At 36.6% G+C, this 13466-nt stretch overlaps 1 protein-coding gene across 3 annotated transcripts in view; it reads right to left on the reverse strand.

Annotated features, from left to right (window-relative positions):
- Nucleotides 1-13466, reverse strand: part of ACTN2 (actinin alpha 2) — a 65070-nt gene that overhangs the window by 2273 nt on the left and 49331 nt on the right. Inside the window, exons 13-21 of one of the 3 annotated variants that reach the window (XM_085219669.1) lie at nt 12043-12151; nt 11576-11716; nt 11018-11200; nt 9197-9331; nt 8551-8730; nt 7466-7612; nt 2615-2692; nt 1471-1536; nt 500-658 (exon numbers count right to left, since the gene is read on the reverse strand). In XM_085219669.1, coding sequence (XP_085075795.1) covers nt 500-658; nt 1471-1536; nt 2615-2692; nt 7466-7612; nt 8551-8730; nt 9197-9331; nt 11018-11200; nt 11576-11716; nt 12043-12151 — 1198 coding nt within the window. The remainder of the gene's footprint in view (nt 1-499; nt 659-1470; nt 1537-2614; nt 2693-7465; nt 7613-8550; nt 8731-9196; nt 9332-11017; nt 11201-11575; nt 11717-12042; nt 12152-13466) is intronic. The other 2 variants (XM_003204009.3, XM_085219668.1) reach the window with 2 other exon arrangements.

The raw sequence follows: 13466 nt of genomic DNA on the forward strand, positions 1-13466 counted from the left end.
GCTCTCCTCCTCCTAGGATGGGACAATGCCACATTGCATCACCCTGCTGAATGAGCTGTCAGGTCACAATCTGGCTCACAATTAGGTGAAGTCCTGTGCAATTGACTGAGGCTATGTTCCGGGGCCAAACTACACTGAAACACCCAGACAACATCTTGTAATGCAGAATAAGTTCCCTTCTAATTAAGGCTGCTGTATGGAAATAGGCTCGTTGTGCAATATATCAATTATACCAAAATTGTTTAAGTATTGTCTAAGAAGTCTGATTTTGTCAGCTCTTTGTGATGTGAGGGGATACAGATCAATCCTTGAATTCTGTACACATTTCATCTAAGAGAATTGGTACCAAAGAAGAAGGAAAGGTAAATGCTTTCTCTGAACCCTTACAAGTTGAAAACAAAGCTCTAATATTACTAAAAACCTTGTACAAGGCTTTCTGCAAGTAAAGGCTGAAAGGAAGAGCTACTGAGTTCTTACAGCCAGCAGCTAGATGACTGACCTTATCTGAAGCCAGGATTCTGAAGGAAGCTATCACTTGCTCAGCCGTGTCCGTATCTGCTGTTTCTCTGGTCATGAAGTCAATGAAGGACTGGAAAGTGACGGTTCCTTGTCCATTGGGGTCAACCAGAGACATGATTCTAGCAAACTCAGCTTCGCCCTTTCAGAGAATCCAAAACAAGCAAAAAACAAAACAAAACAAAAAACAACAACAACAAAAAACAGAAAGGTCACCGTAATATCAATCTCTGACAGCCCATACCTCTCATGAACCAGTATGGAGCAGTGGCTACAAAGACTCTAAAGCATCTTACTGACTTAGGAACAATAATGTCACAGTCAGTGAAATCTGGGGTCTTAAGTGACTACTCATCTTTTGTAAAATGGCCCTGGTGCTTTTGAAAAAAATATTATTTGTCCCAAATACATAGCATTTACCTTCAATTAACTTTCTTCAACTTCTCCTCTTTCCCATTCTAATACTTGTTAAACTTGGTTTAACACTTCATTTCTCACCCTCTTCCTAAAATCAGTAATGTTCCCATTGTAATTAGGGTATTGCACAGGGAGGTGAAAAAATATCCCAGGAAGGCACAAGCAGCCTCACTGAACCGAGAACTAAGAAAAAAATCTGAAAATTTCATGCTAAATATCAAACAGTTCAATTTACGCAGATCTTTCTACTACAAAGAACAAACTGGTATGAGTGGGGGAAATTATAAAAATAAATAAATGAAATCAAATGCGATGTCCAAAGGTAGTTTGTGAGAATTAAAAGAATTTTGTACTGTTCAGTATTACATTTAACTTCCTTTTTCACCATTTGAAGGTGGAGGGAAAAAAAACAAACAAGGAACTAGTATAAAGTGTAAATTGTATTATTAGTATTCTGTCAACCTAAATAAGCTTTAGTGTTGCTTTGGTTAATTTTACAAACTGTAAGCAATTGCCATTGTTTCTTAAAATTCATACCAAATCATAACCCATTGAAATCAAGCAAGCTCTGAAATCATCATGGTCCATCAGTCCATTCTTCCTCTATTGACCAAAACAACATAAGGAATATGGATGGGAAGATTTGAAGCATCCACGGTCATTTTCAGAGATGAATTTAGGCCATTGGGAAATTGGATCCAGTGTAAACAGTATTCATTGACATTGCCCAAGCAGGTCATCAGAATTATCATCAGTTTTAGAGAAGGAAGAAGTAACTAACATATCACACACAGGAAACAGACATTTTCAACACAAGAAGTAACATTAAGAAAAGTCAGGGAAGAGATCAGGGAGAACATAGGAATACACAGAGCACAACCAGAGAAGACAAAGAGAAAGGCAAGGAGAAAAATTTGTTACTAAACTAGTCAAAATCAGGAGATGCACAAACTGCCTCCCCGATATGCAACGTCTTTTGAAGTGACAGTGTAGTGAATATAAGTGTAGTTAAAACAGTCTGAAATGTATCATTGACTAAAATACTCCACTCCAAGGCTAGGAAATGTACATGATAAAAGCTGTCTGCTGATATATGAGAAATAAATACAGAGATTTTCCTTTTTCTGACTATAGGCTATCAAGACCTGGACTATAACAAAGAAATGAACATACTGGCTTAAAGGGTGAGACTTATAAGACTTAGGAGGAGGTAACTGGAAGACTCTAAATAAAAGGAGATTGCTAATTTTAAAAGCTGTAACTCATATGCAGCATTCCTGGCTTATAAATTGTATGATAGTAATAAGGTAAATAAATATCTCCTCTGTTTTGCAGTGTAATACAGTGGTTTTGAAAGAATCATATAATCCTAAATAAGGAGAGAACAGTACAGCTCTTGTATTGAGTCTGAGGAAAGGAAAATGGACAGAAGTCTGGGTGCCAAAAGTTCTTCACAGCTGTCTCTTAGCAAGTAGAAGCAGCAGCCTGGAAAATGTTTGAAATGCACAGTCAGAGAAATGTGGCTCCAACGTATGCTGAAAGAGAGTTCATCTAACCCAGTTGCCTTCCCAGGCACAGGATCTTTTCAAAGCATTGTGCTGAATACGTTGGTGCTTAAATTAATAATAGAAAAGTATGATATTGTCCTATCTGAAAACAGAATAACATCAGTTTCCTCTACCTGCAGGTCATTTCCAACCTGTCCTAGACTGATGAGGCAGGCTTTAAATTCATCAGAATGTAGATTGTCAGATTCATCCTAGCATCCCATAAACACGTCATGCATTTGGAAGGTAAAAGAAAAGAAGGAAAAAAAATTACAGACCAGGTTAGTTGGTTAGTAAAGAACATTCTACACTTTTATTAATAACCGTAAGTTTATAAACTTAATGGAAACGTAATGTTAACTCACTGCAATTAATTTCCTAAAACGTGAAACGTCTGTAGTTTTGTGCTTTAGTTTTTTCCTTAGTGGAAGAGGAGCTTTACTTCAATTACAATGTTAAAATCCTGCTTCTTCTACAGGTACTTTTTTTAACACTTTTGCTTATAAGGCAATTTTTATTCTGCTGAACTACCATTTGCTGCTTGCATTTTTTATTGCCATACAGTGTATCTGAGATGCAGTAAACAGATCACTGAATCTGTACAAAACCTTTTTCCACACTCGATCACTGTTACTTCTCTCTCAATCTGATATTACTTAGAAACTGAATGTGCATATGTCAAATAAAAGAACAACTGATTTATTGCCTAGATTCAAAAGAAATTTACACCTGACAACTTATTTTCAGTTCATTAATGATCTATAAATTTTGCTTTGAAAAGTTATTTTAAAGAGTCCCTATTAAATTCTAGGTTAAGTGGCCACTAAAATCCTTTAATGGATTACTCACTGGAAAATGGTTCTTTGCACTGTTTAGAAACCAACATTAAGTACTGAAATTATCGTTGTAAAGCATTTAAATAATCGACTCATTTATCTTTTCTTGTCAATACAAACTAAAACACTGAAGTCTCACCTTGTTTCGTTATTAGTCCCCAGAGAACCTTTCCTCCTCCTGCATGAATTATATGTGTCCTTATATAAAAAAGTGGGATTTTAAGTGAAAGTAACACATCTTCCACATGTGCTTCATTTTCATGAATATTAATTGGCCTGTATAGGCTCGATCATGTGGTTTTTTTAATGGGAAGTTGTTTTTTCTGTTAGTAAAATAAAGGGTGGCAGGATGCTCTTGTTCTGCATGCAGGACTCCTACTTAAAATCTGTAGTTTGCCAAAAATAGATAGTAGGATATATCAACAGCCGGTAGGATATTGCACACAAAGCAGTTGCAGACATCTTATACAATTTTTCTTAGAATCTACTAAATATCCTGAATCTGAAAAAGGATTCTACTTTAAAAGACTTAAAAAATCAGTGACTGACAACATAACTATTTCAATGTCCCAATTTGTCTGCATACCATTATTCATCTGTGCACCATTTTGAACACTTCTAAACTGCTGTGATTTAGCCATTGCGTTCCACTTTCTTTTTTTCCTCTAAGCAAACACATTAAGAGAAGAAATATACCAGCATCGCTAAAGATTTATATTTACACCTACAACTAGACTGTGCCTTCAGGCATAACCTCCAGCAAGGAGTTACCTTGCAGCAACACCCTCAGCAATAACTTCTGGGGTGTCAGCCTGCAATTGAAAAAAGATCTTAGAGGGTTGCCCCCTTACCTCAAGGGAGATAATGTACTTACCATTTGACTTTAACAAGATGACTTTTAATGGCTTTTTGTACTAGCACAGCTGTGCTGGTGGATATACTGAAGGAAACACAAGCTCATTCTGCCCTTATTATTCTTCAATGCATGGTGCCTCCTTACTCAGTGTACTTTAGGGGTCAGAGGCATGTAGCCCCAAACAAAAACTTGCAAAATATTCAAGATGTAAAAGCCATTTAAAACAATAACTTTGCTATCTTTCAAAGAACTAATAAGTACAGAAATAAGTCCCATGATTTATTATAAACTAAAAAAAAACATACATACATGTTATTCGCTTTCTTTCCTGGAGAGAAAGAAAGGGCATCCTTCCTCAAATTTATAACTAAAGCAAGTTGTCTTTAGAAGTACTCTATAAAAAAATGTTAGGTTTATGTGTACTAATATGGATTCTTTACAATGGAGAAAGGAGCTTCTCTGCACAGTAGTATTTTGCTGACATCCTCAACACACATTAAGACTGGAGAAATGCCACCACAGAAGTCAGAGCTATAGCATGCATAAAATGACTCTGTTCTGCTTATGTATTTAAAGCCTCCTGGTCAAGGACAGCATTAGTTTTTGAATTTTTTTCTGGCTATCCATCAGTATGGATTGCAGACTAATTCTCTCAGTGTACTTTTTAAACTATGTCAGGTATACAGAAATGCTCCTGCGAGCAACAGAATTATTACATATACTGCTAAATGATTGCTTTTTTTTTTTTTTTTTTGTCTTACAGGGAGAAGTCAGTACTTTCATGTTAGTGCTTATGTTCATCTTCATTTCTCAGAAGTGATCAAGATAAAAAAAAAAAAAAAAAAATCAATCCTTCCCTCTCTATCCAATTTCCAAGTATAGACTTCATTATTTTGTGTACTCAGAAGTATCCCTGAAGCATCCCAGGTTTTCTTCACTGACAATAAATTTTCAAGTGTGCAATGGAACAAGGAGGATACAAAAATAAAAAACAAACCTGCTCCTCTCAGACATCTTCGCTCAGTGTCTCCCTCTAGCCTGTGCAGATCACGTCATATCTGCCCTTTAAATTACAGTGCAATTTAATCAGTATAAGCTTCTCTTTTTTTCAGTGTTCCTGTTGTCTGTCCTTTACAGAAAGCTTGAAGACCGAGTGGTTTTAGACCTTATTTTTTTCCTTTCTTAGACTTACATTATGCTTGTAAGAATGTAGTTGCTCTACTGTGACAGCACAGAAGTCCTCCTGGACTAATTTCCAATCTCTGTAGGGAGGAGCATACTAAGGGGAACATATGCAAAGCATCCTTCTCTTAATGTGAACATTCCGGGACTACTTTTAAGGCATTTGGATTATGTCTGACATGAGGGCAGGTAAGGTGTGCAGCTAAACTTGCAGTTCAGGCCCAGGTTGCTGAGGTTGTAGAATATACTGAGAATCTGACTCGTATTCAGGCTTCTTGTGACAGAAGAAAGAGGAGAGGACACATGCATGAAACTCTGCATGTCTCTGCTTATAAAGAGGAGAAGGACACAGATGTGGGTAGACAGGAATCTAGGAGCTGAGAAGCACTTCTGCATTGTATATTATTGTCATGGCTCATCTCCAGCCTGACTATCACTCTGTGACATAAGCACCTCTCTGAGGCAATACTGCCTTTCATAAGACTTTGCTCCATTGTACTCTTTGGTATCTCAAATTCTTTCTATTTCTGCAAAGCATTAAGATGCCTAATAGGGCTGGTTGCTGTAGGAGATAGCATCTTCCTTCAGGACCTTCTGAGGTACCAAAAGATGCCAACAGTAACTCCTCAGTGACTGAACTAGCCTTACTGCCAGTATGGCAGAGAATTTATCTATGAACTACAAAGATATAGGGATGCTAGAAATGGCTACCTAGTATAACCTATTTCAGGATTTAGTCACCTTGCTTCCTTATCTTTAGGAAGCTGTCAAATCTTCAAGTTTCCCTTAATAGGGTATCTTAAATACTAATGTGTAATTTATCCAGACCTGGTACTCTGCTTTTAATCACTCCAATTTCTCAGTCATCTGCTCCAGTGCATTGGGGAAACCATTTAATATATTTTTTTCTAACCAAGAAAGCTACTTCTGCTTCTGTAATGGTATCTTCAGCTTCCTTAGCTTATACAAAAAAGAACTATGCTGCACTAGAATCACATTAAGATTTTCCATAAAATCCATCCCTTATTCCTCTGTGGCTTATCTTTTCTATACTTCTGCATTTCATCAAAAAAGCAGAGTCTTGAGAATTCTGCTTTTCTTCCTGAACAGTTAAGAATATTCTAAACTATACTTAAATGATGACTGTCAGTGTTCAACACACATCAAGTCCAAGTATGGGACTTGGATAGAGTTGGATAAGATATTGGTGGGGAAAAAAAAAACGGCATTTTCTACATCCTGAAGTAATTTGAAGGAGCCTGACTCATGATAACAATGCAAGTTAAGGGTTAATCACAGTCTGATAACTACAGGAATCTATACTGAAATAAAGAGAGCAGCCCAGTGCTGGATTATGGTAATCTTTTCTCAGCATCTGAAATGTGAACTGAGTTTTGAAGGTGGTGCTCCTGTGAGTGCAGAGCTAGTAGATCTAACTCATGTAAAAATGGTTCTCCAACTGAGAATATTAGAGCCATTCTTTTGCTATTGTTTCTATAAATAGATCTCTTTTTAACACTATATATGGAATACTGTATAAATCACAGAAAGAGTGAGTTAAGTTTCTTCATAAAAGTGTTTTGATTCCTATTTTTTTATTCATTACTTATTAGATAAATGAAATAGACTCTTATTTCCCACTTACAAACAGGAAAATAAAGGATTTTCCTAGGCAACTATCAGTACCCTAGCTATATTCCCCACAAATATACTTCTAGGGCAACAACTTGTGATTCAAAGTAAACAAAAATATTGTAATCAAGATTACTGCTAAGTTTAATGAAGTGGAAGCCATGCTGCACTGCCTTAATGTAAAAGGGCACATTATTTTCCAAAACACACTATATCCAATCTTGTCTGTTTTTTGAACAAGTACTCAACAATACTAGCAGAACTGCAATTTGCATTACATTTAAAGAGAGTAGGGTATGCGTATAATGCGAAGATTTCATAAGGTTGTAAATACTTTGTTAATTGATCTTTATAATCATTTTTAAAATAGCCCACTGTTACTGCACTAGCAGATTTTTAAGATTGTATATGGAATGGAAGGAGACTTGCTTTTAGGAACAATGAATATTGCTAGATGAGAAAAGGTAGGAGTACTGTACCCTGTCAAAGTGATTAAATGATGCTCTGAAGTCATTCATTTGCTCCTGGGTGATACCCTTGGCATCTCTTGTGAGGATCTGAGTCTCAACCTCATTGATAGTTCGAGCAATGGTAGTAAGTAGGAGCTCCCATCCAACACGGATATGCTGTGAGAGAGAAAAGACTGATTCATTAAAGAGTCAAATATATTTTTCTAAAACTATGAAAAATGCAGTCAGTAAAAACCAGCTCTAAACACTTCTGTGATGCCTTATCAATACCACTAACTATACATTATAACTCAGGGCCATTAAAAAGTCTTCAGGAAAATATGGAACTGGTTTCTAAATGGGTACTTTTTTTTTTTTCTTTTTAAACTATAAGCAAGTGTTCCCTGAGTTTATTCTGGATGACAAGACTTGGACTTGAGTGCTGTTATTTTCTATCACCTCACTTTAGTTAGAGGCTGTATTCAAACAGCATTGTTTCCTGCATTACCAATTTCAGCCACTTTCCAACGTTCTGTAAATAATTAATCTCACAAGTCACTTGACAAACATGGAAAGCATTCTTTAAAACTGAGAAGCCATCTCCCATGAGTGTGTATAACAACTGTCCTCCTACATATCAGCAGCACTGGGACCTTCACGGGTAAACTGTAAATTCTCATAGCAAATTAGCAAAGATAAACATTGCTTTGTCAACAAAAAAAAAAAAAAAAAAAAAAAAAAATCCACTACTGTACTGCTGTTTATCTGAAGGAAAACAAGTCATGATGAGCTATATTTTCATTTGAACTTTTTGTTTCCAGCAAACCAGAGCAGAAATCAAGCCAATTACATTCCACTAACAAGCACTTAATTCCTGTTCCACCTTTACCAGACCCAGGAAGAGCTCTTAAAAATATCTTGTGTCTCAGTCTTGCACAAGGCCATTCTCATCAGCATGTGCGACAATAAAATGTGTGACAGAAAAGTTTTACGATATTATCAGAAAATCTGCCAAATCTCATCCTTCATAGCAGAGTCTTCAGATCAGGGAATGCAGTTGTAGGAAAGAAGATGGCAAAATGAGCTAACAAGTACAAAACGGAGGAAATGCTTACCTCCATAGTATAGTTGGTGTGTTTGTTGTCAAACACCAAGGCTTCTTGTATAAGCTGATGATCTCCTTCCAGTTTATCAATGTTGTGTTTATAGTTAATGATATTTTGCTCATACTGCTTCAGCTGATTCATCTGGTCCTCCAAAGGCCCTGTCATTTCAATAGAGCTGCGGGCAATCTCCTACAAAAAGACACCCCCCACCATGCAAAATGTAAGCTTCAGATTTTCTAATTTGACTTGCATTCACAAAAATATTTAATATTTTCAGACAAAGAAGCAAAAGTAATAAAATCTTCATACAGAGATGATAAATTTTACTGTAGAAAACTCATTAAAAAAAAAAAAACGTGACTCATTTATTTCTGGAATTAATATTGAGTTGCCAGTGATCCCAATATTCTTCTGTAAATAGCAGAAGCAAAATAGCTGTTTAGTCATATTTTTTTCAAAGCTACATGTACTACTAACCATCAAGGGTGCCACTTATACAATCTTACAGTTCTAAGAATCAACAGGTACTAAATTCTTTGTGATTAAACAGCTGGCAAACTATCACGGACATTGTTGATGCCTTGTACGTACAACAAAGATAGCAAATGATAAAACACTTTATTCATCAGCTTCTGCATGAGTGTCTGATACTCACTTCCATCTTGGTCTGGATCCATGGCCCAATGACATTGGCCTGAGCAGCAAACTGGCGACGCAGACGTTCATTGGCATGCTGGCGGGCTAGTTCTTCCTGCAAGGATTGATCCCTCTGAGGTACCAGCTGCTTCACCTGTTACAATGAGAAAGCATTAAGAGTGAGCATTCATGACTGAATACTTCTAAAACAAATAGAAAAAATAAGTTCTACAGTTATTAATTTTTCTTATTGACCTGAAGATTAACATCAGAGCAAGCCAGAAAAACTATCACTGTTATATTTACCTCTGTGCTAACATAAGAAATTGCTCCCATGGTCTTGGGCATCCTGACTAGAGAGACTGAATTTCTCACCTCTGACAAGACTCAAGTTCAGGAGGACTGTTTAACTTGAACTGCTACTAGAGCAGATATTTTGCTTTTCTGTGGAAGCACAGAAAAAAATTCTATCTCTAAGGAGCAGTTCCAAGAATAAACAGTGGAAAATATTTCAGTCAATCAGAGCCATTAAGATAGGATAATGAGACACCCTCCACCCCTTAAGTATACCTGAAGGTGTCTCATATGCTGCAAATACTTTTTAGACTTATCCTTCTAGACTTCCCTGGAACATTCCAAATTTAGTCCTTATTGCATGGGTATTTATAACCCACAAAGATCATGTCTTTGTCCACATAAGTTTAGGTATTTTGTAAATTTGTATATTCTACAAAATCATTCACCTTTAGCAAATGATCTGTCTTGGTTCCTAAGGAAATAAAGTTTTTCTTTAATCCCTCTCCAGTAATTTTTTTAAGGTAACAGCCCATTTCAGTTTTACTGGACAAAACATCAATGGTCCAAAGGATGCTAGATTTTTACAGCTTTTGTGAAAAGCAGAAACTGGGTAGAAGAGACACATGAACTACTGCTTATACTGAGAAAAAGAATTCAGTCATTTTCTGTTGTCCTGGCAAGCACCACTGGCCTATCCACTGCCCAAACACCTTCTCTGTACTAGCACCAACACATTTTTCTTGCCACATCAAGAAGCCAAAAGAAGTCATAAGTAATACTGAGTGATGGGAGCAGGAAACATTGTGAAGTGAGCCTAGTAAACAAATGCATACTGTAGGAAGTTCCAAGTAATTTAGGGGTGGAACAGTAAGAGATACTACAAGGAAACTGTAAAGGAATATATAGTGAATACCAACAGTACGAGTGGCACTGGAGTTGGAGTGAGGTATAGGACAAATTACAGAGAGACAGCTTAATTAACACTACTGATCACAGAAAGAGTTCATTTAGATGCAGATGAAACATCTGAAAGTTTTGTTGTCGACACCAATAGAAACAGTCTCTACAATTGGGTTCTTGTTGTCAATGTAACTACAAATATGATTGAAGAAAACTGTAGACTACAGAACCAGAAATCTATGTCATAATATGAAATCACTGAAATATTTCAAAATATATTAGAAAGCTAACATCTTTTTACTACTTCTTTCATCTCAACATCAGCTTCTCATACAATCTATTACTTTCACTTTACTTAATGGATGCAAAATGTGTTTAATTGCATTTAATATGCTTCTAGCATAGTAAGTGATAACTTATTATGCTGCAACCTCTTTCCACTGTCCACGTTAGTAAATATATTTAAGAGGAAATATTTCATTTGTTCCAGTTCCACCGGTTTTAAAACAGAAATTGGTTCATTTTGGCATCTGATGATCTAGAAAAATTGACAGATTTATTGTTAAGTTCTCTGAATAGTCTCAGTATTCCTAAACCAAAATACTATGTTACAACATTCTTTTATGCATTTAGCATACATTACCTTTTCCCACTTGGTACGAATCTCTTCCACAGTAACAGTGCTGTAAGGATTGCTTGCACTTATTCTCATGCTGTAACTCTGAATAACTTTTTCAACTTCATTCTGGATTGACAATATGGCCTGTCTTTCACCATCTGCCTCTGGCAAAGTAGCTTTAAATTGATCATGTGCAGAGATTAAACTCTAAAATCAGAAACAGAGAGGGAGAGCATGAAAACTCTAATTTTCCTTCCAGCATCTGGAAGATCTGCTATAAATAAGCACAGTTCCTTCTCTCAGATTCCCAGACATCCTGTCTACATGTATCTGTATGTACATGAAATAATACATGTAGATTAACATGTAGATTAAGTGTCATTAACTTTATCAAGACTATTGGTTCTTCTACAATTTTAGAATACTTTCATGCCCATCAAGAAATAGCTTTATTTATTACAGATATCACAATGTAAATGTCAGGATAGAACATCTTACCCTTGTTGTACTCTCCAAGAAAGAAAAATTTCTTTTCTTGTCTTTCTTATGACTAAGCCAAAAAAAAAAAAGACAACCATTTACCTGAATTTCCTCTATGCTATGAACAATAAACATGTCCTGTAGATCTTCCATAGCACCTTCCATCCAGTTGTTGAAAGGAGCGGCTCTTTTGGCAAACTCCAGGTGAAGCTGATCAATTGTTTCAAGCAATTTCTCCGTCCTCTGTATAGGTTGGGAAAGGTAAATTCCTTTTTATTAGAGGCAAGACTTAATTCTATACACATTCCTATGAAGAAAGTCATGCTTCATTTTTTTCAAAAGAAAATGATTATATAATTGAGTGATTTCACCACTTGCTTTACGGCAATAGTACTAAAGATACTTTGATATCAGTCATTAAAAGGGATGTATGCCTTTCAAGGCTAGCAGATGAAATGACTTGTTTTTGATATTGTAACCTATCTGCAAATCAATTTAAATCTGCTAATCTTGCTTTAGTCATTTCTTTTCATCCTCTTAGCTAAGCTGATCATCATTATATTGTTTACCTCCAGTGCCTCTCTCCTTTTCTGAGTAAGTGTTCCCAAGCTGTCCCATTGGTCACATATCTTTTGGCAGCGATCATTGACACTTGCAGCATCGTGATAGTCCAGTTCACTAAGAGAAAGCAAAGACAAAAGTCTGAGCAGCTTTCTGAGACACAGGAACAGTTGTGCATGCTATTCCACTGCTCTTCAGTAATTCTTCTCCTCTATTTTTATGCAATATTTCTCCTCCAGGTAGGCAAGTGTCGCATGCAGACATGTATGATTTAAACATGCCACATTTCAAGAAGCACAGCACAAACAGAATCAACCTCTCCTTCAGTCTGAGGCTTTATCAAGTTCCTGGAGATTGGTAGTGTTAAACTAAATGGCCTGAAATATATTAGCTTTATTTTAAATAATCCAGTAATCCTTTCCAGACTAACACATTGTGTAACTATAAGGGCTGCTCCAAAAGCAATGCCTTCTATTTTATTCTGTTGGTCCACAACGTTAGTAGCAGATGTTGGTGGTATGGCAGTAGAAATTGAACCTTCCCACCAACATTCTATTACATGTTGTTGCTGTGTGACAGATGGCAGCAGAAGGGCAGTCTGACAGAATGGTGTCTGACATGGAAGTGGGTATGAAGCAAAGGTGTGGAATTGAATTCCTCAATGTGCGAAAAAAAAGTTGCACCCATTGACATTCACTGATACTTGCTGAGTATTGATAGAGACAGTGAACGTGAGCACAGCGAGGCAGTGGGTAATGCATTTCAACTGCGGTAATAGCAACAGTAGGTCACCTCCATTGGTGCAGATTTTTACAAGTGTGTTGTGCAGACTCTTATTCATTGCTGGTGAAAATGCACAGCTAGCGATGGCGACTATGTTGAAAAATAGTGTTTTGTAGCTGAGAATTTGCTCTATTAAATAGTGTTATTATGCACTTTGTATCTGTTGTAGTTTTCATGGGAATAAATAGGAGGCATTACTTTCAGAGCAACCTATTTATTTAACGGAGAAACAGATCTCAGCTTGTGTTCAAAGCATAATCCACCTTAAATGGGGGCTGCCCACTCTGGGGAACAGGAAACAATTTTCATCTTTCTCTCCAGGAACTCCTTACACACTAGAACTGGTTAGGTACAGGAATCTCCAGTCAGGTTTGCTGCCAGTGCAAATTAGTCCACCCAAAAGGAATGTAGCAGTTAGCACTGCTTTTTCAACTACTTAATATGCTTTTATTTTCCTGACAGAAAACAACTTACTATGCCACCTGCACTAACTTTTTAAGCTCTGTAATGAGATTCTACCATTTCAAACTGAATTTTGGGTCTTAGTGACAGATAATCCCCATGGTTCTGCTGTAGCCATCATAACAATAATAAAACATGTATTAGGCACTTCAGAAGCTCATTTTTATCAGTGTATCATCATCCACTG

The sequence above is a fragment of the Meleagris gallopavo genome, chromosome 2, assembly GCF_905368555.1.
Source record: "Meleagris gallopavo chromosome 2, MGAL_WU_HG_1.1, whole genome shotgun sequence".
Classification (NCBI taxonomy): domain Eukaryota; kingdom Metazoa; phylum Chordata; class Aves; order Galliformes; family Phasianidae; genus Meleagris; species Meleagris gallopavo.